We start from the raw sequence: 26,819 nt of genomic DNA, 5'->3' as shown, positions 1-26,819 counted from the left end.
TTGTTGATGAAAATTTACCACAACTGTTAATCTTAGGCTTTATTTGCTTAAAATTATTTGCAGTTGTATTCATGTGAAAATTTGAAATTCCTTTTAATTTAAAATAATTCTTACGTAGCTTGCTTATACTTTAAGCCTTGAAGTTGAGTCAAGTGGCTATAAAATATCAGTTTCATGCCATGATTAGTAGCTAGCAGCATTTAGGGAACTGGATGAAATGGCATGCTATAATGGACTCTTTGTAATTCTCATCAGTTTTGTGGTGCATGGCTTATTTTTACTGAGTTCCAGAACTTCAGAATGTTGTCCTCTTGAAAGTGTTACCTTGAGAGACTATCTACCAGTGTTGTCAATGTCAAATATTTTTGATTGCCACTTTGTTCGTAATGCCTTTTATAAGTCGTATGTTAAAAAATATTCTTACAGGTAATCTTTGTAAGTAATCTAGAGTAATCCTGATTATAGTCTTAGTTTTTAAAAAATAAGTCTTTTTTTGAATCAAATTGTACATTCTTCTTTTGGAGCTCATAAACATTTTTTGTGGACCTTGGGTAGTTAACTATTTTCATTCCGAAACACACTTGAAAATAAGGTAGAGAAAAGACTTAAGGTCTTTATGTTGAACCTTGTGCCGATTACAGAAAGGGGAGTGCTTCAGGGCATCTTCTCACTTCATACATGCTTCTGCTTTGCTTGTTCTTTTTATATGTATATTTACATGTGTGTAAATGATTTTGTTTATTTTTGGCTGTGCTGGGTCTTCATTGCTACACACGGGCTTTCTCTAGTTGTGGCCAGCGGGGGCTGCTCACTAGTTACTGTGCAAGGGCTTATCATTGCAGTGGCTTCTGCAGAGCACTGGCTGTAGAGCTCTCAGGCTCAGGAGTTGTGGCACGTGGGTTTATATGTCCTGCAGTGTGTGGAACCTTCCAGACTAGGAGTTGAACCTGTTTCCCCTGCATTGGCAGGTGGATTCTTAACCACTGGCCCATTAGCCAAGTCCTTTAGCTTGCTTTTTTGATTTACAGATTGCCAGCAAGTAGAATGTTTTAGGGCAAACATTGGTAGCAGTGAGAAGTAATAATAGTATGATAGGAAGTTAAGAGATGGGAAAATAATAAAAAACAGACACAAGACCTCAAAAGTTTATCATCATGGGTGTTTTGACTATAAATTGGTAACTCCATGCTTTTGTACACCCCAGAGGCATTACTATTTTATGGTATAATGTAGTTAATTGATGTGCTCCTAATGGTGACTCATAAGACAAGGTTAAATTGTTTTTTCATCTTTCAAAGGAGTATTTCAAACTGTGGGTGATGAACACTTAGTAAGTTGTAAGATCACTTTAGTGGATTATGACAGGCCTTTTAGAAACATTTTGAAAAAGTGCAATGCCCTGTAGTATCTTATTCTAAGGGTGAGGATTGTTTTAAGGAATTTGTTTCAATTACTGTATATATACTCTTACAATTTAAACTAATTTTTCACTGGTGTAGTCAAAGTCACTGATTTAGAGGCACCGAGATACAGTAAAAGGATTGAGAAAGTGTTTTGCAGTTAATATCTACACTAAAGTTGCCAGATTTAGCAAATAAAAATACCCAGTTAAACTTGCATTTTTATTTTTAAAAAAACAGTTGATTTACAATGTTGTGTTAGTTTGAGGTGTACAGCAAAGTGATTCAGGCATGTGTATTCTTTTTCAGATTTGTTTCCCTCATAGATTATTACAGAATATTGAGAATAGTCCTCTGTGCTGTACAGTAGGCCCTTGTTGGTTATCCAGTTTATATATAGCTGTGTGTGTGTGTCAGTCCCAAACTTCTAATTTATACCCCCCCAACTGGAATTTCTGATAAACAACCACTAATTTTTTGGTATAAATAGGTCCCAAATTGCATGGAACAAAATTATTTATTATCTGAAATCCAAATTTAACTGCGTATCTTTTATCTGATAATCCTAATCTGGACTAAAATTGGAGTTCATCCCCTTGTGACTAAAATTTAAGTTCTGAGGACCACAACTTCATTTTGTTCACGATTGTGTAGTAGTCTTCTGAACCATGCTTGACACTTAAGTGGTCAGATGGTTGAGTGAACAAATGGGCAAGTTACTCTCAGGCTCAGTTTCTGTACTTAGTAAAGCGGGAAAGAATACCTTCCTTAGAAAGTGAGATTCTGCATTTTTATTACATTAATATATTGACATATATTAAGCTGTCAATATTTTATGCTTTTTGGGTCACTCCCATGCATTTGTGGGATCTTACTTCTGCGACCAGGAGTCAAACCTGGGTCCTTGGCAGTGAAAGCATAAAGCCCTAACCATTAATAAGCCAGGTAATTCCCTCAGTATTTTAGAATTACACAGATTTGGAGTTGGAAGTGACTCTGGTGAGTTTTTAGTTTTCATTTTCTTTACTGTTGAAGAAATTAAGGCCACAGACATTATTTGCGAATATTCTCTCATCATTGGCTGCATAACTGACTTTAGAATCTTGTTCCCTCTTCTTTGTATTAATAATATGTTTCTTCAGAATTGTTTTCAAAATTTGATACTAATTTAGTATTCTAAGGAGAAATCTACCTATCTAGAAAAAGTTTCTCTATGTGTTCCAATTAGACTTTGCTATTTTTTGTTTTCTGACACGTATAAGTGGCAAAGTGTCTCTTTAGTCCTTTTAACTTAGGAACTGGAATCCAAAGTGAAGTTCCTCTGTTTCTACCGGGCATGCTTTTCCTTTCTTGATCCTTAATCTGGCTGGCAAATAGGTTTCACTTTGTCTGTTAATTGTGATTGATAGGTGTATTGTTTGGAGGATTCTGAGATTTCATTTGGCTTTAGAGAAGAGATGTAGATAGAGAAAGGGGGTGGATTGAGTCTTTTTATCATGGTCACCAGAGGGTATTTGCTGACTGTAGCTTAGTAAACTTCCTGATTGGTTACTTCATGGCCAGATACTTCGCGCATACTCCATAGCCATGAGAATCTTTGTCACCACCTCAAAAAAAAAAAAAACAACTCTCCTAAACATCTTCAATTGTGTACTGTTTCTGTTCAGAAACTTTTAGTGGCTCTCATTTCTAGCTCAATCAAATCCAGACTATTAATGAATAGTCTGTTAGTCAAGTCCCTCCACAGATTGTGGATACTGTATTCTCTAGAATAAATCAAGTTGTGTCAGTCTAGTTATCTTGTCCTCCTAAGCATAGGTTTTTGAAGTCTTAGCCCAGATTCTCTCTTGCATGGTGTTTCACCATATTTGCCCTAGGAAAATGGGATTCTTCCTGTGCCCCTGTAGCTTTTGACAAGTTTTGTTCCTGTGGTATTCAGTGTATGGTGGGTGTTTTGTTTTGTTTTAATATTTATTTATTTATTTATTTGGCTGCATCAAGTCTTAGTTGTGACACTTGTGCTCCAGAGTGTGTGGGCTCAGTATTTGTGGCTCGAAGGCTTCATAATGTTCCATGGCATTATGTTCCCCTACCAGGCATGAAACCCATGGCCCTTGAATTTCAAGGCAGATTCTTAACCACTGGACCACCAGGGACATACCATATGCAGTGCCTTGTATTTAAGTGCAGCAGCTCCTCCACTTGGCAGGCTTTCTCCTTAGGATGATCTCTGAAATAGAAGCACAGCTACACCACAGAACAAAAGTGGGTTCATCCCACCAATAGAGGGCCTTTTTTGTTTTTTCCATTTTGGGGAGGGGAGTGGGTTTATGGTCATTTTGTAGTCAGTGACCCTTGTCATTTTAAACTTCTCTGTGTTTATTGTGTTTGAGCTTAGTTTGTTGTTGTTAAAGTTGTCATTTTCAGAGAGAGCAGCAGCAGTGAGGATTGATAGCTCCAGTCAGAAGAAAGCACTTAATTATGGTAGAAATGAGAGATTTTAAAAAATAAGTAGTAGGAAATGATAGCTTGGGATGAGACAAATTATTCTGAAGGACAGAGAGCAGAAAGTACCATACTTATTGAGTCAGTAATAATCAGCTAAAGTTAAAGAGAATTAGTGGATGAAATGGAAAAACTTGGAAGTTTGCAGGTAGTAGTGTTAATTTGGGAGAAGGCTAAAGTAGTTAAAATGCTATTGCTGAAATTTTTGTAGACCTACAAACAGTGCTACAGGTTCACAGTTCATTGAATAAAGAGTCTAAGGCATCTCCAGTGATAACAGAAAAGATTATTAAGTGATTGTCTTTTGGGAAAAGATGCCAAATAGCATGTTCATATATTGGGTCTTTAAGTGTTTAAACTTTCTGCTGTCCATTTTGGACTTAGGATCACAGGGATAAACAGAAGAACTTTTTAAAATTTCTTTGCTCAGTGTGCTGTGGTTTAGCTTAAATTGCTTGACAGTTATTGTAGTAAATTGTATTTTAATTAGACATACTGAAATATAATTCACAAAAAATAAAGTTCACCCTTTTTAGTGTGGAGAGGAAAATGGCAACCCACTCCAGTATTCTTGCCTGGAGAATCCCATGGATGGAGGAGCCTGGTGGGCTACCTTTCATGGGGCCACAAAGAGTCGGACATGACTGACTGACTAACACTTTTTAGTGTACAGTTCTAGAGTTTTGAAAAATATAGTCATAAAACTACCACCACAATCATAGTATCATCCCATAAAGTTTTCCTTCTTTTCAGTCAGTCCCCTTCCTCCAAACCTGGCAATCACTGATCTATTTCCTAACATTTTGAAAGTGAAAGTCATTCAGTTGTGTCCAACTCTTTACGACCCCATGGACTATACAGTCCATGGAATTCTCCAGGCCAGAAGACTGGAGTGTCTTTCTCTTCTCCAGGGGATCTTTCCAACCCAGGGATCGAGCCCAGGTCTCCCGCATTGCAGGTGGATTCTTTACCAGCTGAACCACAAAGTTTCGTCTTTATACAACCTTTTGTGATTGCCTTCTCTCACTTAACAAAATACTTTGAGATTCATGTTAACTGCATGTAACAGTTTCTTCCTTTTTCTTGTTGAGTAGTGTTCTGTTGTGTGCAAGTACAATGGTTGTTTATCAAATGATAGACTTTTAAATTGTTAGCAGTTTTTGGCTATTATGAATAAAGCTGCTGTGAATATTTATGTACAGGTTTTGTGTGGTCATAACAATTTTATTTCTCTTGATTAAATACATAGAAAAGGAATTGCTAAGTTGTATGGCAAATGTTTATTTATTTTTAAAAGTAATTGCAAAACTTCTAAAGTAACTGATTTTTTTTTTTTTTTTTTTTCGTTTGTAAAGTTCATTTTTGGCTGTGCTGGGTCTTTGTTGCTGCACGTATGTTTTCTTTAGTTGCAGCAAGTGGGGCTATTCTCTAGTTACAGTGCATGGGCTTCTCACTGCAGTGACTTCTTGTTGCAGAGCACGCGCTCTAGAGCATGGGCTCAGTAGTTGTGGCGCATGGGCTTAGTTGCCCATGGCATGTGGCATTTTTCTGGACCAGGGATTGAACCAGTGTCCCTTTTATTGGCAGGTGAATTCTTAACCACTGGACCAACAGGATAGTCCCAGTAACTGATTTCTAACTTCTCTAATTTCTTGGCAACGCTTGGTATTGTTGTTCAGTTGCTAAGTCGTGTCTGGCTGTTTGTGACTCCATGGACTGTAGTGCGCCAGGCTCCTGAGTCCATGGAATTTCCCAGGCAAGAATACGGAAGGGGGTTGCCATTTCCTTCTCCAGAAGATCTTCCCGATCAAGGGATCGAACCCAAGTCTCCTGCATTGGCAGGCAGATTCTTTACTACTAAGTCACCAGGGAAGCCCAACACTTGTTACGGTAGTTTTTAATTTCAGTTATTCTGGTGGCTATGTAGTGATATTTCATTGTGGTTTGACTCCATTTCCTTATGCCTAATGATATTGAACATCTTTTCATGTGCCATTTGTTTATCTTTGGTGACAAGAAACTATTTGGGATCTAACTTCTTTGAGAGTAAAGGAACTTCTGTATTTGCATTGTCTGCCTTGTAGATTTAGAGCATCTTGAGGACAGGGACAAGTGCTTTGCACTACTTTGTATACCTAGTAAGTGGTAGATTATTTATTGACTCTATGAACATTGGTTTCATTATTAAGCAGATGAATTTACCCTACCAAGGAAAAGTTGTCACCTCCAATGGAACATGGCATTTATTTTATAGGCAAACCATAGTTAAACTTTTTGAGTACCTCGTGTTTGCTTGGTTTTGGGGAATACAGTGGTGAATAAGCCAGAGGCGGTCTCTCCCTTCCTGGAGCTTATATACTATTATTAAGGGAAACAGGGCAGAAAGTTCAAACCTTTGATTCCCCACAATATGTTTGAGTTGCTAATGCTTACTTAATGTGCTTCTGTCTTATAAAGTATTGGAAGGAAGTCTTTTAGATGAAGAGAAAAAAGGCTTATTGCTTTTTCAGAAGATCGACCCTCTTACTAGCATTCTGGTATGTTGCTAAGGGTCTTATTCCTTTTAATGCTTTTGGGATAGCCACTGATGAGTAACAGAAATCACTATGTTTGAGAAGTCTCCTGGTCTAAGCTTGTGAAAGCCGACTAGGGTCATAATTGAAAGGGAGAGGAAAATGAGCTTCCTGTTTTGCTGGGGCATATACCTACCTTTTACATATATATATATATATATATATAAAATATATGCACTTTTTTTTCTCATTTGATTATCACACAATCCTGTTAGATAATCTGTTGGGCCTTCCCATTTTACCTGTGAGGAAGCTAAGGCCCAGAGAAGCTAAGTGACCTGTTTTAACTTTGCTAGAAAGTGGCAGAGATGCAGTGACTTACTATTTTTTTTTTTTTAGGATCTCTGAAAAAGTATATGCAAGTGAGAATAGGAGAAAACTGGTGATGAATTTAAGGAATGTTACAATTAGTTTCTTATTTTAACTGACCAGGAATTGAGTCACTAGCTTCACTGAGTGAAGGAATGTACGTAAACCACCTCCTTGGGATGAAAAGTGGAAAAGGAAATGACGAATTTACATTTGTGACAGATAAGGAATTTAGTTATTCATAATCTGTAAATGTTACATAGGAAGTCTATATATTTTTAACTCAATCTAAAAGGTTAGAGAATAAATGAGAATTCCTATTTATTATAACACTTTTTTCCCTCTGTAAAACGTGTTAGAAAAAACTAGCATTTGTGAGCCAAATGGAAGCCATTTTTCTGAAGGAAAAAGTCTATAGATATGTATATATGATGTGAAAACAGTTTGTGGAGCGCTTTCTGTTTATATAATGATAGTTACCATTTATTTCATGCCTATTAGGTTTCAGGAATCATGCCAAGTGCATTACTTATATATCCTTTAATCCTTAGAACAGCCCAGCCTGTCATGTTGGTAGTGCCATATCCACTTTACAGATGAGGAAATGGTGGTTCAGACAAATTAAGGAACTTGTCCAGGGTCAAGGGCTAGGAAGTGATAAAGCTGAGATTCTAACCCTGTAAGACTTCAGAGTTTTGCTTTTAATAACTGTGCCCCACTGCTTCTAGTTTAGCTCTATGACAAAACAAAAGCAGATAAAAATCAATGAAGAAAGCAATTTAGTCATTATTAGCCATAAAATGGCTTCAATTAACCATGCCTTAGTCCTGGCAGTTCTCTTGATAAATGGATCTGATAAGCTCAAGATTTTTATTTTAAAATTTGAAAGCAGTGTTATAAATGGTGGTGCTTTCTGCATCTGCCTATTTTGTAATTGATAGTTGTTATCCATAATTAATTTGAACTCAGTAGTACCGTACTATGTTGTGGGTTAAGAAGGCATTTTTGACTTGATCTAAGAATTCCAACACCACTTACGTTTCTGTAGGAGAATTAGTGCTAGAACCAACTTCTCCACTCTGTCTTAGTCAAACTGGAGACTGCATAGCCCTGGGGCTAGAAGGATACACTGAGTGAAGCTTCAGCAGCACATATTAGTCCTTCAAAAAGAAGGGATTGAATAGTTGAAGAAATGATTCCTCTGTTCCGTGGCTTTTAGAGAAGTTTCTGGCTATGGTGCAGTTATCTGTGGGCCAGATAATCATTTTAGCTATCATATATTTTATTCGTATTATAGCACATTAATTTTTCACACCTGTTTAACCTAGCCTTCCTTTTGCTATTAGATTTAAACTCTATTTTTGTTGGGCCAACTATCTGTTCAAAAATCATCTTATTCCCAAGCCTGAGGTCCTCTTCACTCTCAATCCTTGCCATAATCTAAACCAGGGGTTGGCAGATCTTCTGTAAAAAGGCAAATAATAAATATTTTGGGCCTACAGGCCTCATGGAGAAGGCAGTGGCACCCCACTCCAGTACTCTTGCCTGGAAAATCCCATGGACGGAGGAGCCTGGTGGGTTGCAGTCCAGGGGGTCACTAAGAGTTGGACACTACTGGGCGACTTCACTTTCACTTTTCACTTTCATGTATTGGGGAAGGAAATGGCAGCCCACTCCAGTGTTCTTGCCTGGAGAATCCCAGGGATAGGGGAGCCTGGTGGGCTGCCGTCTATGGGGTCACACACAGTCGGACACGACTGAAGCGACTTAGCAGCAGCAGCAGCATAGAATCACTGGGCACAAAGATAAAGAAAGATACAGGCCTCATACTATCTTTTTTGCTTCTTCTTCTTCTTCTTCTTCTTTTTTTTTTTTTACCTTTTTAAATGTAAAAATCATTCTTAGCTCTGGGCCATGTAAAAACAGGCCACAGAACCATGGACATTTGCCAATCCCATTTTATCTTTCTGTCATGTTTTTCATTAACTCTTCAGAACATGACCTCCATTTAAATCAGCATGGTCTCCTTTTCTCATCGCCTCTGCAGGTATCAAGCTCAGCCTCTACTCCCTGCCTGCTCTTCTATCAGTATTCTCCTTTTCCACATTCTTATACTTAGCCTCTAAGATCTGGTTCACATGTTCCATGAAACTAATTCTCATTTATTTTATGAACTCCTGCAGAACTTAGCTTGTCCTAAATATATTAGCTTTCTTATTTGAAAACATGTTCCATGTTTTACCATAGTAGCTTGCTATATATAAACTATAAGAATGAAAAGAATCACATTTCTCCTCAGACTGTTTTCTGGTAAATGCCTAAAGTAACACTGTTTCTTTTCACAAGTCAGTGTTCCTACTCCTCCTCCAAATCTGAATTTTAGAATTGGAAGCTTGCATTTGAGATCATGACTCATCCTCTTTATTTTACACAGGAGCAAGAACTTTAAATGGCTTGTCCAGAGTTGCACACTATTTATTTAGCACCCTGCAGGTTATTTCACTTGTGCTTGAGTTTCTTCCTCTATGAAATGAAAGTGATGAGGATTAAATGAATTACATGTGAAAAATACTTAAATCAGTGCCTGGCATGTGGTAAGTGCTTAGTAACTTTCAGCTGTTACTATTAGTGTGTTTGGAAATAAGTAAAAACGACTTGAGCAAGTAAGCTGCTTGTTAATGGGTTTAGGGTAATACTATTAATATAATAGTAGACACAGTTTAACATTTCATTGAGTTGGTATGCATACTATTGATTACGTCACTAAAAGTTTGAAGCTATCAAGACTGGAATAGTTAAACAATGAATGAGCAGCTCTGCTTCCAGGTTACGCAGTGAGTGTAGTTGGGAATGGCAGGCATGTAGGGAGTGTAAACTGGTAGTACTGAGAAGCAAGTGAATGACTGCTTTGGGTGTTCAGTTCAGTTCAGTCACTCAGTCATGTCCGACTCTTTGTGACTCCGTGGACTGCAGCATGCCAGGCCTCCCTGTCCATCACCAGCTCCTGGAGCTTACTCAAACTCATGTCCATCGAGTCGGTGATGCCATCCAACCATCTCATCCTGTCGTCCCCTTCTCCTTCCGCCTTCAATCCCTCCCAGCATCAGAGTCTTTTCCAGTGAGTCAGTTCTTCGCATCAGGTGGCCAAAGTATTGGGAGTTTCAGCTTCAGCATCAGTCCTTCCAGTGAACATTCAGGACTGATTTCCTTTAGGATGGACTGGTTGTATCTCCTTGCTGTCCAAGGGACTCTCAAGAGTCTTCTCCAACACCACAGTTCAAAAGCATCATTTCTTTGGCGCTCATCTTTCTTTATAGTCCAACTCTTACATCCGTACATGACTACTGGGTCAGTAGTGAAGAAAAAAACTTTAAAAAGCAGTGAGGGTTGAGATGGATCTTGAGGAATGATAAGCAGTTTCCAGTGAGGCCGTGGAAGAGAAGAGGACGTTCTAGGCAGGGAAAAGTTTGTGCCAAAGTACACAGATGCTTATAAACATGATTGTTGGCTGAAAATTTTGGTTCACGGTGTGGAAGAATTGGAGGAGATTAAGTATTAAAGCATGGAGACAGACTTGAAACTCTTTGTAGTCAGAGAAGAAATGAAGTGAGCTTGAAATAAGTGCTAATTAGAATTTTTTTAATGAGAATTTTTTAAAAGAAAATTTCAACATATATAAAAGGAACAATTTAAGACCCTACAGTTATCAGTGAATGGCTCATCTTGTTTCCCATTACTCCCCTCCCCGTTAGCACTTGTCTTTTGAAGGAGATTAAAGTTGTTCTGAGGCCCCAGGAAATATAAATGACTAATGGGTAAAACCATTGGGGAGAGACTTGAGTTCAGTATAAGGAAGCACTCCTGGTATACGTCAGAGGGAATGGATGCTTTGGAAAGTAGGTAACACCTACTCCTGGAGAAGCTCAAAGAAAGGACTGCATTGTCCATTATGGCAGCCACTATCTACATATGGCTATTAACATTAAAGTTCTTTAGTGTGGCCTGCATTTTAAATTTAATTAATTTTCGGCCATACCAGACAGCATGCAGGATCTTAGTTCCCCAACCAGGGATCAAACTCGTGCTCCCTGCAGTGGAAGTGCTGTGCAGAGTCTCAACCACTGGACTGCCAGTGTTATGTCCTGCTATTTATATTTAGAATTAAGTTAATTAAAATGTAAGAAAAATCAGCTTCTCAGTCACGCTAGCCATATTTCAAGTGCTCAGCTGCCACATGTGCCTAGTGGCTACTGTATTGGGCAGCATAGATATAGAAGTTTTTAAAAAATTCATTATAGAAAGTTCTATTGGACAACACTAAACTTGAACCCCCAGGATTCCATTTTATCCATAAGTACGTGTAACTTTTGGTGTATCTAGGCCATAGGTGTATCTAACTGTGCATGGCTTTGTGGCCAAGCCTTCCTCTGAGTAAAACTAATATGAGGGAGATAATTGTGTTCACTTCAGTTCCTCAGTTGTGTCCGACTCTTTGTGACCCCATGAACCGCAGCATGCCAGGTCTCCCTGTCCATCACCAACTCCCGGAGTCCACCCAAACCCACGTCCATTGTGTTGGTGATGCCATCCAACCATCTCATCCTCCGTCGTCCCCTTCTCCTGCCCTCAATCTTTGCCAGCATCAGGGTCTTTTCAGATGAGTCAGCTCTCTGCATTAGGTGGCAGAAGTATTGGAGTTTCAGCCTTATCATCAGTCCTTCCAATGAATATTCAGGACTGATCTCCTTTAGGATGGACTAGTTGGATCTCCTTGCAGTCCAAGGGACTCTCAAGAGTCTTCTCCAACAGCACAGTTCAAAAGCACCAATTCTTTGGTGCTCAGCTTTCTTTATAGTCCAACTCTCACACCCATACATGACTACTGGAAAAACCATAGCCTTGACTAGACGGACCTTTGTTGGCAAAGTAACGTCTCTGCTTTTTATTTATTTATCCCAGTCCCCCCATCTCTGCTTTTTAATATGCTGTCTAGGTTGATCATAACTTTCCTTCCAAGGAGCAAGCATCTTTTTAATTTCATGGCTGCAGTCGCCATCTGCAGTGATTTTGGAGCCCAGAAAAATAAAGTCAGCCACTGTTTCCACTGTTGCCCATCTATTTGCCATGAAGTGATGGGACCAGATGCCATGATCTTTGTTTTCTGAATGTTGAGCTTTAAGCCAACTTTTTCACTCTCTTCTTTCACTTTCATAAAGAGGCTCTTTAGTTCTTTGCTTTCTGCCATAAGGGTGGTGTCATCTGCTTATCTGAGGTTATTGATATTTCCCCGGGCAGTCTTGATTCCAGCTTGTGCGTCCTCCGGCCCAGCGTTTCTCATGATGTGCTCTGCATAGAAGTTAAATAAGCAGGGTGACAATATACAGCCTTGACATACTCCTTTTCCTATTTGGAACCAGTCTTTGTTCCATGTCCAGTTTTTTTCCATGATCCAGCGGATGTTGGCAATTTGATCTCTGGTTCCTCTGCCTTTTCTAAAACCAGCTTGAACATGTGGAAGTTCATGGTTCATGTATTGCTGAAGCCTGGCTTGGAGAATTTTGAGCATTACTTTACTGGCTTGTGAGATGAGTGCAATTGTGTGGTAGTTTGAGCATTCTTTGGCATTGCCTTTCTTTGGGATTGGAATGAAAACTGGCCTTTTCCAGTCCTGTGCCCACTGCTGAGTTTTCCAAATTTGCTGGCATATTGAGTGCAGCACTTTCACAGCATCATCTTTCAGGATTTGAAATAGCTCAACTGGAATTCCATCACTAGCTTTGTTCGTAGTGATGCTTCCTAAGGCCCACCTGACTTCACATTCCAGGATGTCTGGTTCTAGGTGGGTGTGAGTGATCACACCTTCGTGATTATCTGGTTGTGAAGATCTTTTTTGTACAATTCTTCTGTGTATTCTTGCCACCTCTTCTTAATATCTTCTGCTTCTTTTAGGTCCATACCATTTCTGTCCTTTATCAAGCCCATCTTTGCATGAAATGTTCCCTTGGTATCTCTAATTTTCTTGAAGAGATCTCTAGTCTTTCCCATTCTATAATTGTACTAAGTAATAATAATTAAGAATTTAGTAATGTGCCAGGCATTGTTCTTAAGCCAAACTGTTTATATGGAATATCATTTTCACAACCTTGTGAGATGATACTATTTTATTTTTTAAGACCATACTATTTTTAGCACCATTTTGTAGATTCTGAAGTTAAGATACAAAGAGCTGAAGTGAAAAGGTTAAGGTCACAGAGCTGGAAAGTGGTAGGGCCAGAATTTGAACCCAAGCAGTTTGTAGCAAGCTGAAATAAGTTCTTGTGGGGATAGTTCTTGAAGCATTGATCTAGATGATCCCATGGCTGAGTTAATCTGGCAGTTGTTCTATTTGAATTTAGAGTTGCCAGCCTCCTCAGTTTGCTAAAAAAAAAAAAAAGAGAGGGAAAAAAAGAATAATCTCATAGATACAGAGAGCAGATTGATGATAGTCATAGGCAAGTGATGGGAGAAATATATATATATTTTTTATTTTATTTAAACCTTTTGTGATTAGGTCATTAATCCATTTTGAGTTAGCCTTGCCAAGCTCTCTTACTTGTAGTAGGGTGTTTTTGGGTAGATTCTCTGCATAAATAGCCATGTTGTCATTTATTAAAGACAGTTTTCCTTTCTATCCAAACATTATGCCCTTTTTTTTTTTTTAAATTGTGCCTTTTATTTCTTTTTCTTGCTTTATTGCATAAGCTAGAACCTCCGAGTGTCTCATCACCTTATTTTTCTTTTACAGTTTGTTCAAATGAGAGTTCACAAGTTGTTTACTATGACTCAAGTCTGTCTTAGTCTACAGTTTCACTACAAAGTCCTTATCTTTCTGAAACTTGCTCACAGTATTGTCAAATGTACATTAGTAAAATACCTTGATTTTTTTAATAGATAAATCGCCCACAATTGAATTACATTGTAAAGCCTAAAAATAATTAAATGAGAGCAACAATACTTTCATGACATTTCTCAATTGTGTACATTAAACTTTAGTGAAAAGTAGTACTATTAAGAAGTTTCTTGTAGAAGAAGTAATTTGTGTGAAACAGCAGTAGACTTCATTTTTATATTGCAGTTATTGATATAGCAGCCATATTTTTCAGTTCAGAGGTCAGCAGATTTTGCTTGTACTGACCCCTTTTATGAGGCATATAATTTCTCTATTGCATATTGTTCTTGGCTTTTTTTTGTTTTTTCCCTTAAACCCTTTAAAAACTTAAAACCATATTTACTCAAAAAGCCCAAACAAGAACAAATTGTGGGCTGTAGTTCGCTGATATTTGATTTAAAGAATTATTACAGATGATCCCTGACTGAGGATGGTGTGAAAGCAGTAAGCAGTCAATAGAAACCCTGCTTTGAACTTTGATCTTTTCCCAGGTTAGCTTTATGTGGTAAAATACTCTCTCATGGTGTTGGTCAGTGGCATCGAGCTGAGCTCCTAGTCAGCCACACAATTTACAAGTGGTAAGAACTTAAAATCATTCTGTACCCATAGAATCACTCTGGTTTTCACTTTCAGGGCAGTGTTCAGTAAGTTACGTGAGATGTTCAACACTTTATTATATAATAGGCTTTGTGATAGATGATTGAGTCCCACTGTAGACTAATGTAAATGCTTTGAGTACCTTTAAGGTGGGCTAGGTATATACATTTATTTTTTACTTCACCTTATACAGTGGGTTTATTCAGGACATAATCTCATCATAAATTGGGGGAAGATCTTTACTTTGAAAGTGTTCGTGTTCATTTTTTTTCTTTCTTTTTTGACTGGGCTTATTCACAAAATATGTATTGTATATATCATATATGAGGCACAGTTCCTCTGTGCTGATTTTGGTAAATGGTACAAGGATGGACAAGATCCTGTCTGCCAGTATTGGTTATTCCAGTTTAATTTTATTGAAGATATCCTGGCCAAGGGCATAAGTGGGTGTTGAAATCTAGGAGTTTCTTTGCTATATGATATGCCTTTTGGGACTACATTTGTTTCTGATACCTCTTAATTTTTACAAAGGCGTTGACTACTGACTGCACGGTTTTTTCTAGTGTGGGACTGTGACTTCCTGGAGGAGGCATCATTTTCTGGTCTACACAAAAACATTATGTTGTCAAATAGATGGCAGTTAGATGGGGGAAATGTAGAAATGGTAACAGATTTTATTTTCTTGGCTTCAAAATCACTGTGGACAGTGACTGCAGCCATGAAATCAACAGATGCTTGCTCCTTAGAAGAAAAGCTATGACAAACCTAGATAGCATAAAAGAAACGACATCACTTTGCCAGCAAAGGTCCTTATAGTCAGAGCTATGGTTTTTCCGAATGTATGAATGTGAGAGTTGGACCATAAAGAAGGCTGCGTGCCGAAGAATTGACACTTTGGAAGTGTGGTGCAGGAGAAGATTCTTGAGAGTCCCTTGGACAGCAGGGAGATCAAACCAGTCAGTCCTTAAGAGAATCATCCCTGAATATTCAATGAAAGGACTGATGTTGAAGCTCCAGCACTCTGGCTACCTGATATGAACAGCTGACTCATTGGAAAAGACGGTGGTCCTGGGAAAGATTGAGGGCAGGAGGAGAAGAGGGTGACAGAGAACGAGATTGTTGGGTGGCATCACCAACTCAGTGGACATGAGTTTGAGCAAACTTTGGGAAATAGTGAAGGACAGGGAAGCCTGGAGTGCTGCAGTCCATGGGGTCGCAAAGGGTCAGAAATGACTTAGTGACTGAAAAACCACCACCACCATATTGTCAGGTGATGGCCCTGAGTTAGTGGGCATGATAGGTTCCCTGTTAACTACAGGGCAGATTATGATAAATTTCAGTCTAGCAAAGAGAGCACTGTTTGATTGGATGACATAAATCTAAGAAAGGTTTCTTGAAAAGGTAACATTTAAGGCTGGGCAAGTTTATTACAGAATTGTACAGACACTTTGGACACTAAAGTAGAAGTTAATAAATAGCTCATAGTTAATAATTTAAAAAAATTGTTTATAAATAAAAGTTACAGTTATACAAAGAATTCTTCTGTATCCTTCATCTGTATTCCTCAAGTAGCATCTCACTCCATTTTTTCATTTTCTATTGTTAAAATTAATGTATAAATATGTATTTAATGTAAAATTTAAATAATTTTATTAAACATGAGAGACATGGTGCCCCTTAGTTCTGAATACTTGAGTGTATATCCTAATAACAAGGATATTCTTACAAAACTACAGTACAGTTGTCAAAATAAGGAAATTAATATTGTGCCAAATTATTATCTGTCAATCTTATTCAGATTTTACTAGTTGGTTTTGTATTATTGTTTACAGCTCCGCCCACCCCTGCACTCCAAAAGAAAGCTGATCTAAGAACTAATCCAGGATTATATGTTACGTTCAATTGTCATGCCTTGTTGGTCTCCTTTAATCTGGTATAGTTCCTTAGTCTTTGATGATTTGACAATTTTTGAGTATTACAGGTTATTTTGTGGAATGTCCCTCCATTAGGGTTTGTCTTAGGTTTCCTCATGATTAGATTCAGATTATATATATTTTTGGCAAAGATATTGCAGAAGTGATAACATGTATTCTCATTGCCTGAGAGGAGGTGCATGATGTATGTTTGTCTCATTGCTCATGCTGTTAATTTTAATCACTTGATGATGCTGGGTTCCTTTTCTATAAAGTTATTTTTCACTTTATCATAATCAGTATCTTGTGATGAGTTACTTTGTGACTTTATAAGTATCCTGTTTCTATTGATACTTTATTAAACTAGCATCCATTGGTGATTTCAGCCTGAAACAGTTGCTACTATGGTGGTTACTAAATAGTATCCCTCTAATTCCATCATTCCTTCCACATTTATTAGTTGGAATTCGGTTGTCAGGTTGATAGTATGACAAGGAGAATGGAACGTGAGACACCCTCTATAGGTGAAGGAGCAAGGCTCTGAAAGAGATCAGGTTTGTACGGATAATTTCTGTTAAGAGTTCATCTCCAGTGGCCCAATACTTCATGTGAAAAGGGTATACAGAGTCCTGGAGGAATGACTCTTCTTCCTGTTGGATTGACTTTTTTATGATTATAAAATGTCCCTTTTTAGTATCTTTTTTTATTTTAACATCTATGTTGTCTACTATTAGAATAGCCACTCTTGCTTTCTTGTTTGCATGCTTGTCTTTTCTTTTTATTTTCAATGTATTTATACCTATGCATATTAAGCATTTGCTTCCAATTCCAACTTTCCCACAGCCCCTTCTGTATCTATGAATTTGAGTATTCTGTGTCTGTGAATTTGAGTATTCTGTGTACCTCACATAATTAGAAGCATGGAATAGTTGTCATTTTGTGTATATCTTATTTTTCGTGTTGTCAAGAGTCATTCATGTTATAGAATGTATCAGAACTTCATTTGAATAATATTCCATTGTATGGGTGATAGCATACTATGTTTATCCATTTATCAGTGAACATTTGATTTTTTTCCCACCTTGAACTGCCATACTATTTTCCACAGTTGCTGCTGCTGCTAAGTCACTTCAGTCGTGTCCAACTCTGTGCAACCCCATAGACGGCAGCCCACCAGGCTCCCCCGTCCCTGGGATTCTCCAGGCAAGAACACTGGAGTGGGTTGCCATTTCCTTCTCCAGTGCATGAAAGTGAAAAATGAAAGTGAAGTCGTTCAGTCGTGTCCGACTCTTAGCGACCCCCTGGACTTCAGCCCACCAGGCTCCTCTGTCCATGGGATTTTCCAGGCAAGAGTACTGGAGTGGGGTGCCATTGCCTTCTCCGATTTTCCACAGTAGCTGCACAATTTTGCATTCCCACAAGCAGTGTACAGGGGTTTCAATTTCTCCTCATTTTTGTCAACACTTGTTATTTTCTTGGTTTTGTGGGTGTTTTTTTTTTTTTTGGTTGGTTATTTGTAATAGTCATTGTAGTGGGAGTGAAGAGGTAGCTCATTGTGGTTTTGATTTGAATTTTCGTAATTAATGGTGAGGTTTAACATCTTTTCATGTGCTTATTGGCCAACTTATAAATTTCTTTGGAGATTTGTTTTTTGATGTTGAATTATAGGAGTTCTCTCTGTAGTTCAGATATTAACCCCTATGAGATATATGCAAGTATTTTCTGTTATTCTGTGGATTGTCTTTTTATGCTGATACTGTTTTTTGCCCAAAAGTTTTTAATTTTGATGAAATCCTATATATATTTTTTAATATTGTATGCCTTTGAAGTCACAGTTAATAAATTATTGCCAAATTCAAGGCCGTAAATATTTTCCCTTTGTTTTTTTCTGAGAGTTTCATGGTTTTAGCTTTTAAATTTAGGTCTTTGGCCCATTTTTTAGTTCATTTTTATATATGGTGTAAGGTAAAGCTTCATCTTTTTTTGCATGTGAGTATCTAGTTTTTCCAGCATCACTTGTTAAAGAGATTTTCCATGAATGATCTTGTTCCCCTTGTTAAAGATCAGTTGCCCATAAACATGAGGGTTTATTTCTCAGCTCTCTATTCTATGCCATTGATTTTTATAGCTGTCCTTAATGCCAGTACCGTACTATTTTGATTTCTTTAGTTATGTGATAAGTTTTGAAAATTATTTATATGGCTGGGTCAGGGCTAAGTTGTGGCACTCAGGATCTTCATTGTGTCATGTAGGATCTTCCCTTGTGCCCCACAGACTCTAGTTGTGGTGTGCAGGCTAGCTTTGTCCCACAGTATGCAGAATCTTACTTTCCGGACCAAGGACCAAACCTGCAATCCCCTGTGTTGCAAGGCAGAGTCTCTCTTTTTTTAAGCTTATATTTATTTGTTTTCAAAAATAATTCTTTACAATATTGTTTGTTTCTGCTGTACAACATTGTGAATCAACTGTTCAGTTCAGTTCAGTTGCTCAGTCGTGTCCGACTCTTTGCGACCCCATGAATTGCAGCACACCAGGCCTCCCTGTCCATCACCAACTCCCGGAGTTCACTCAGACTCACGTCCATCGAATCAGTGATGCCATCCAGCCATCTTATCCTCTGTCGTCCCCTTCTCCTCCTGCCCCCAATCCCTCCCAGCATCAGAGTCTTTTCCAATGAGTCAACTCTTGACGTGAGGTGGCCAAAGTACTAGAGTTTCAGCTTTAGCACCATTCCTTCCAAAGAAATTCCAGGGCTGATCTCCTTCAGAATGGACCGGTTGGATCTCCTTGCAGTCCAAGGGACTCTCAAGAGTCTTCTCCAACACCACAGTTCAAAAGCATCAATTCTTTGGTGCTCAGCCTTCTTCACAGTCCAACTCTCACATCCATACATGACCACTGGAAAACCATAGCCTTGACTAGACGGACCTTTGCTGGCAAAGTAATGTCTCTGCTTTTGAATATGCTATCTAGGTTGGTCATAACTTTTCTTCCAAGCAGTAAGCATCTTTTAATTTCATGGCTGCAGTCACCATCTGCAGTGATTTTGGAGCCCCCAAAAATGAAGTCTGACACTGTTTACACTGTTTCCCCATCTATCAACTGTAAGTGTACATATATCCCGTCCCTCTTGAACCTCCCTCCCACACCCCTAACCCCACCCCTCTAGGTTGTCACAGAGCACTGAGCTGAGCTCCCTGTGTTAGCTTCTCACTAGCTATCTGTTTTACATGCAGGCGAATTCTTAACCACTGGACCACCAGGAAAATCTCTGTGATAAGTTTTGAAATTGGGAAGACACATTTTGCTTTTCATATTGTGTATCTTCAAATGTGTAATAATTTTTCCTCTACGTTGTTTTTTCTTGACATGCCAAAGTGTCATCTGTTGAGTCAAATTTACCACATTCTGGATTTAACTGACTTGTAACCTCGTGGTGTAAGTTAATTTACTCTACTACCCAGTGGTCTCTGTAAATTGGAAGATCTATACACTTGATTGAATCCAGACTCCCTTTGTGTCATGTCAGAAGACTTTTTTAACTTAAGGAAGTTTTGAAAAGTAAAAAGAATGATATAATGAACCCCTGCATACCACTGCACCTGGCTTCAGCAGTTAGCAACTCATGCCAGTCTTGTTTCATTTTTAACCCTGTTTCCTCCCTACTATATTATTTTGAAACAATATAAGCTCTTTATTATTATTTTGTATATTTATATTTATTTGGTATTTTGATTCACATTTTAATCTCATGTTCAGTGACGGTTGAAAATTTAAAATCCTGGATATTATTGATTTGCTAAATCTGATCTGTTGCATTATACTTATATTTAGAACTAAAATATCTTGGTTGGGTTTTTTTTTTTAGATTCTTTCTTTTTTTTTTTTTTTTTACTATATGAAATATTAGAATGCTTGTCTGAAATACCAAAGGAAAAAAAACTAAAAGTCAACCATAATCTGAGTGGATTCAAAAAGAAAAAAAACAAGAATGAATGTGGGCTTTTTATCGGTTTCAGAGAATGCTACTGTTGTATGCTAACATCCCCTTTAGGTGTCCAGCCACCTGGTAGAGCAGTGGAAATCAGTAGTTTCTATACTTTTATACCACTTTATACCACTGTGAGTCTTTGATGATTTTCCTGTTGACCAGGTTGTTCTACTGAGTAAACTGGATTGGTAAAACAGTTGCTCTTTATTAATCAAAAATGTAACTGTGTGCACTCAATTTTTAAAAAAATGTGGTTTCTATCACGGAATTTTATGTTTTAAACTCTTTTAAGTAGCCTTGTGGGTAGAATTTTATGTTTTAAACTGTTTTAAGTAGCCTTGTGGGTACACTGCATAAATTTAAGGGCACTTAATTAGTGTCATTTGTTTAAATCTTTTAACTGTAGCATCTCAGCGACCACTAGGATAAGATAAAATGGTAATACTTAGACATTTTATAGCCTTTGGCTACCGACTACAAATAAACAGAAAAACATAATACATTTAGATGGCTTTTGAAAGATGCAGAGATTGGGCTAGGCTTTATTGTCAAGTTAATTTTTTGTGATACAATTTCAGAGAAGGAGCATAACCTAGAAATGCAAAGTCTATACTTTGGATCACCTGGTTTAAATATCTGCTCTTGCTCATAAACTAGATGACTTTGGTCAAGACATATTGCTACTGTTTCCATTTCCTCACCTGTAAAGTAGGGGTGAGAGATTTGACGTGGTGCTTACTATATACTGTCTGGTTTGTAGTACGTTTTATAAATTGCTTAAACTTTAGGACTTTATGTGTGTTGTGTGAGAGGCAGAAATGATAAAAATGGAAGTAATCTCAGGTTATTTGGTCAAAGACGTTATTTTCTAGATGGGAAAAGGTAGATGAGAGTTAGAAACAAAACCAGTTGACCTCAGAGTACTAATATCCATCTTGCTTTTCTGGAAATTGGCACCATTCATACTGCTAGGCTTTTTCACCTGAATTGTGCTTCTCTTTGAATGTTTTTAAGTTTGTGGTTTTGAGTGTTGTGATTATTTTATTAGAATGAGATTGCAATACTCTTCCTCAAGAGTAATACTTATGAGCTGATAACATTTTACTTTATTGTGTTTTTTTTTTTTTTCATAATAGAGGGGCTAATTTTTCCATTGGAGCAAGCCTTACAGTATATTTTGTTCTCTAAATTTACTTGATAATAGACTCCACATTACTGGAAATTACTTGACAACTGACATAGGTGTACTGCATTGTTTCAGAGGGAGTGGTTTGGCAGGGAGAGTGGTTTGGTTTGCTGTTGGACTTCCCTGGTGGCTCAGACGGTAAAGTGTCTACCTACAATGTGGGTGATCTGGGTTCGATCCCTGGGTTGGGAAGATCCCCTGGAGAAGGAAATGGCAACCCACTCCAGTACTCTTGCCTGGAGAATCCCATGGATGGAGGAGCCTGGTGGGCTATAATCCATGGGGTCGCAGAGTCGGACACAACTGAGCGACTTGATTACTGCTACTTAGATAGACTTAACAGGAGCACTTAGTATTTAAAATGAAGATGCTTTGAATGATTTAACTTATTTTCAAATGTTTTTCTGCAGTTGTAAACACAGTACCTATTTTAAGAGGTGAGGGGAAAATGGAGGTATCTTGATGTCATTAGTCAAGTGTGTCAGTTAAATTGGGAATATAATCTGTATTTTGCTCCTGAGTAGTTTTTTATGACAGAGTGGTTAACTTTTGGAGAGGGGATTATTGTTTTTGGTATTGGTTGTTTCTGTAAGTAGGTTGTTTTAATTTTTACTTTATTCACTTAATTTTGATTATGGTCACATTCTTTCCTCCTTCCTCCCTTCTCTGACCCATATCTGTTGCAGGCCCCTGAGCCTGGAAAGCACAGCAAGCGTCATGCTTAGGTAGCCCTTATACTTCACATTGGATGATCCTTCCCCACAGATAGTGTATTTTTTTTGGATGGGATTATAAGGTATTTTAAATTTGAAAAAATATTTTAGCTTGCTTAGCTTGTTGAATTTCATAAATATTTAATCTTTTCAGAGGCCGAAACAGTAGCAAAGGACTGCCTCAATCCACGGTGAGTAATTTCAGTGTTACTTGTTTGGAAAAATTGGTAACGGAAATGTGATTTCTAAATCCCACAGACCAAAAGCCAAGGCCCCCCCCAAATTGCCTTGTATCTCAGATAACCTTTATAGATTAGTACTGCTTAGCATAAGATTATTAGCTATAACTGTTTTATAATGTGTGAAATGCAGAACTATTGTAAATAGTATTTTGATTTTTCATACTTAATAATAACTCATTTGTTTTACAAATGACTAAAGGCAAATAAAAATGATTAATGAGATGAATGGAACGCTAGGACCATAGTTGGCAAAACTTTGGCGTTTTGATTTTGAAATAAGTTTAGTTCAGTTCAGTTGCTCAGTCGTGTCCGACTCTGCGACCCCATGAAACGCAGCACGCCAGGCCTCCCTGTCCAACACCAACTCCCGGAGTTTACTCAGACTCACGTCCTTCGAATCAGTGATGCCATCCAGCCATCTCATCCTCTGTTGTCCCCTTCTCCTCCTGTCCCCAATCCCTCCCAGCATCAGAGTCTTTTCCATTGAGTCAACTCTTCACATGAGGTGGCCAAAGTACTGGAGTTTTAGCTTTAGCATCAGTCTTTCCAGTGAATATTCAGGACTGATTTCCTTTAGGATGGACTGGTTGGATTTCCTTGCAGTCCAAGGGACTCTCAAGAGTCTTCTCCAACACCACAGTTCAAAAGCATCAATTCTTCGGCGCTCAGCTTTCTTCACAGTCCAACTCTCACATCCATACGTGACCACTGGAAAAACCATAGCCTTGACTTAGACGGACCTTTGTTGGCAAAGTAATGTCTCTGCTTTTCAATATGTTATCTAGGTTGGTCATAACTTTCCTTCCAAAGAGTAAGCGTCTTTTAATTTCATAGCTGCAGTCACCATCTGCAGTGATTTTGGAGCCCCCAAAAATAAAGTCTGACACTGTTTCCACTGTTTCCCCATCTATTTCCCATGAAGTGGTGGGACCCGATGCCATGATCTTCATTTTCTGAATGTTGAGCTTTAAGCGAACTTTTTCACTCTGCTCTTTCACTTTCATCAAGAGGCTTTTTAGTTCCTCTTCACTTTCCCCCATAAGGGTGGTGTCATCTGCATATCTGAGGTTATTGATATTTCTCCTGGCAATCTTGATTCCAGCTTGTGCTGCTTCCAGCCCAGCGTTTCTCATGATGTACTCTGCATATGAGTTAAATAAGCAGGGTGACAATATACAGCCTTGATGTACTCCTTTCCCTATTTGGAACCAGTCTGTTGTTCCATGTCCAGGTCTAACTGTTGCTTCCTGACCTGCATATAGGTTTCTGAAGAGGCAGGTCAGGTGGTCTGGTATTCCCATCTCTTTCAGAAATAATGTGCTGTCTTTTATTTCTTTCATTTTTCTCCTTTGGAAAATGGTTTTAGATGCCGAAACTTTATCAGTGAAATTGAACTATGCCCAAAGGCCAGAAGATACAGGTTCCACAAAATGCAAGAAATAAATGCAAAGCTGTCACTAATTTTTGAGACTTTGCCTTTTTTGTATATAGATTTTCTTTAGAATCAGGACACGTGCTTATGTAGTGTGTAATAAGAAGTGATGTGGTTTATTAGACCTTAGAGCAATATCATTGATTGAGATTTACTAAGAGAAAAGATGGGCAAGGGTCTTCTACAGAGGTTCCCCCTCCGCCCCTATTTATTTAGTAAGGTATATTTAACCCTATTTAGTGTACAGTTCTTTGAGTTTTGTTGTATACATTGTGTAACCACCACCACGGTCGAAATAATAGAACAGTTCTGTTACTTCCAGAAATCCCACATGCCACTTTGTAGTGATCCCTACTCTTAAGTCACTGATCTGTCTTCTGTTCTATGACTTTGTCTTTCTTCATATATGGAATGTCTTTCTTCATATATGGAAGTCCAATTTTGCCTTTTTTTTTTTTTTAAATATCATAGATAGTTAGAACACTGTTAATTTGTATGATTGATTTCACCTTTGCAAACTTATACATTGTAAGGAGGAAAAGATTGTAGTAAACCAAATCTTCCTTTAATGAGTATGAGGTATAAAGCTAACTAAACATTTTGTAACAGAAGAAGTGTTAACTGTAATATATAGAGAGATAAATAATGAGTGCCAATAATGTTTTTTCTTAATATTACAGATTTCTTTTGATGGAATCTATGCAAATATGAGGATGGTTCATATTCTTACATCAGTTGTTGTAAGTTTTCAGAGTATTGGGGAGAAACTGCCTTGTGAGTGGAATAAAATAATTTCTTGAAGTTAAATGTGAATGAATGATAAAAGTAACATTTCTTAGATCATGTTTAATCAGGATGATGTAGAAAACAAATTAGAACTCTATTCAAGTCATTGTAACTCACTGTAAAAGCAATCTTGTTAAGTCTGCTGTGTACAAAATATTACTAGTTGATTGTCTTTAGTGCATTATTTTGTTATTTAATAAGCTAGAGTTAAAAATACTAAATTTCCCAGTTTAAACTTATACTGCAGACTGAGCAGGACCTCGTGAAGAACTTTGAGAATTAAGTGTATTGTTAATATTTTAAAATTTTTTTATTCTGTCAGTGATTACCTAATACATTGAATGAAAAAAGTAGAAAGAAAGGAGTTATTTCCATGACTGCATTGCACACTGTTTCTTTGATAAATTAATTATGTGTTTTTAGGGATCCAAATGTGAAGTACAAGTGAAAAACGGAGGTATATATGAAGGAGTTTTTAAAACATACAGTCCTAAGGTAATTTTTACTTTTTCAAAAATAATGTAAAACCCCGAGAATCACCAACTAGTGTGTATGTTTCCATGTGTCCATTAGTTTCTGATTTAGCAATTTATAGTTATGAGACAGTTACTTTTGTCACATTTTCATGCTTCGTACATTACCTTTAATGCACTTCTTAAAACCACTTTGAATGACTTTACTCTTTGGTTTCAAGTACTGATTACTTTATAGACATATTTGTATAATCAGAACAGCTTCTTGCTCTTTGTGCTTATTAAAATATTTTGGCCTTTGCAAGCATTATGGACTAGAAGAGGGGTCCTAGTGGTTTATTGTTTTCCTCTTTACTGCTGTTGTGCTTAAGGCAAACCATGGAAGCAAAGACCAACTTTTAGATGAGAGAATTTTAGAATATTGGAATACTAGATCATATTACTGAGAAAACAGTATGATTATAAGGATCTCTTGAGATAATTTTTTACCAAAGGCATATAAGAAATAGTACCTTGATGTGTAAGGGAATTCCTGTTGGATTTTATTTTATAAATGTTTTTAATTTTTTTTTTTCCTCCTTAGTGTGATCTGGTACTTGATGCTGCACATGAGAAAAGTACAGAATCCAGTTCGGGGCCAAAACGTGAAGAAATAATGGAGAGTATTTTGTTCAAGTGTTCAGACTTTGTTGTGGTGCAGTTTAAAGATATGGACTCCAGTTATGCAAGAAGAGGTGAGTTTTGATTTCCTAAATATGCTTCATGGTTTATTAGATTTATTCAAGAAAAGATTCTATACTGATGGCAGAATTTTCCTTTTTCTCTTTTTATTTTTAAAAAGAAATTAGGCAAATGGGAATTTAAATGCATTTTTGCTGGAAAATATTTAAAACTTCAGAGGAATATTCCTTGGTACTTTGGGCAGGATAAATAATGAAGACTTGTATTCTATTAAAAACAAGTTTGTGAAGAATTTTCTGAAGTTTTACTGTCAATGCTACTAATAGTACTCAACTAAAAATTTCTTGTCCTGTTCAACTTAAATGTTTAGCTTACATATTTTTAGTTTTATAATGTTTATAAATAATACTTAAATATTACTATGTATGTTTTTCTATGCTTGTTCTATAAATAGTTTTTTAATCTGGAAAGAAGTCAAAAGCACGGAAATAAAGGAGAAAGGCAGAGAGCTATGGATGGAAAATGATTGTCTAAATGAAGTTGAAAAATGTGACTAGAACATGTATATTGGAAGAAATATTCAGAGTATGGGACTATTTTAAGAATATGAAAGTAGTGATGTAGTTATGTTAAAATTTAGTCTATTTCAGGTGTCTGTTGAGGAAGAAGATGTGGGAATTGCTGTCACTCATTTGGAGAGCATACTCTGCAATGATGAGTGTTCAATAACACATTGAAAGACTCTGTTGGGCTATTTTTGCAATGCTGAGTGTTCAGTAACACATTGAAAGCCTCTCGGGTGATTTTGAAACTGGTTCTAAAACTCTTAAAAGATTTTTTGTTGGGGAGGGCAGCAGTGGCATTGAAATTTTGTAGTCATTTCTGTTGCAGCTTATAACAATTTTTTGTTTTCATCATTCAGTCTATACCAACTGTTTTCATTGTTACACTGATACTACTTCTACACTGTTATTTCAAATTACAAGCCACCAGAAAGTTAAAGCCTTTCTATTGGACCTCTTAATAAGGTTCTCAGCTTTAGTTATTTATAGATTGCTTTTTCAGAAACAAGCTGCTCTAGGTACTATGA

The 26,819-nt window shown here is 37.4% G+C and overlaps 1 protein-coding gene across 10 annotated transcripts in view; it reads left to right on the top strand.

Moving 5' to 3' along the window:
• Nucleotides 1–26,819, top strand: part of ATXN2 (ataxin 2) — a 101,728-nt gene that overhangs the window by 7,206 nt on the left and 67,703 nt on the right. For all 10 annotated transcript variants that reach the window (XM_015475521.2, XM_059876382.1, XM_024977720.2 and 7 more), the window contains exons 2-5: nucleotides 22,270–22,306; nucleotides 24,470–24,529; nucleotides 24,999–25,070; nucleotides 25,632–25,782. In XM_015475521.2, coding sequence (XP_015331007.1) covers nucleotides 22,270–22,306; nucleotides 24,470–24,529; nucleotides 24,999–25,070; nucleotides 25,632–25,782 — 320 coding nt within the window. The remainder of the gene's footprint in view (nucleotides 1–22,269; nucleotides 22,307–24,469; nucleotides 24,530–24,998; nucleotides 25,071–25,631; nucleotides 25,783–26,819) is intronic.

This window comes from Bos taurus, chromosome 17 (assembly GCF_002263795.3).
Source record: "Bos taurus isolate L1 Dominette 01449 registration number 42190680 breed Hereford chromosome 17, ARS-UCD2.0, whole genome shotgun sequence".
Lineage (NCBI taxonomy): Eukaryota > Metazoa > Chordata > Mammalia > Artiodactyla > Bovidae > Bos > Bos taurus.
Note: the sequence above shows the minus strand (reverse complement) of the source record. Positions and strands in the feature narration are given on the sequence as shown.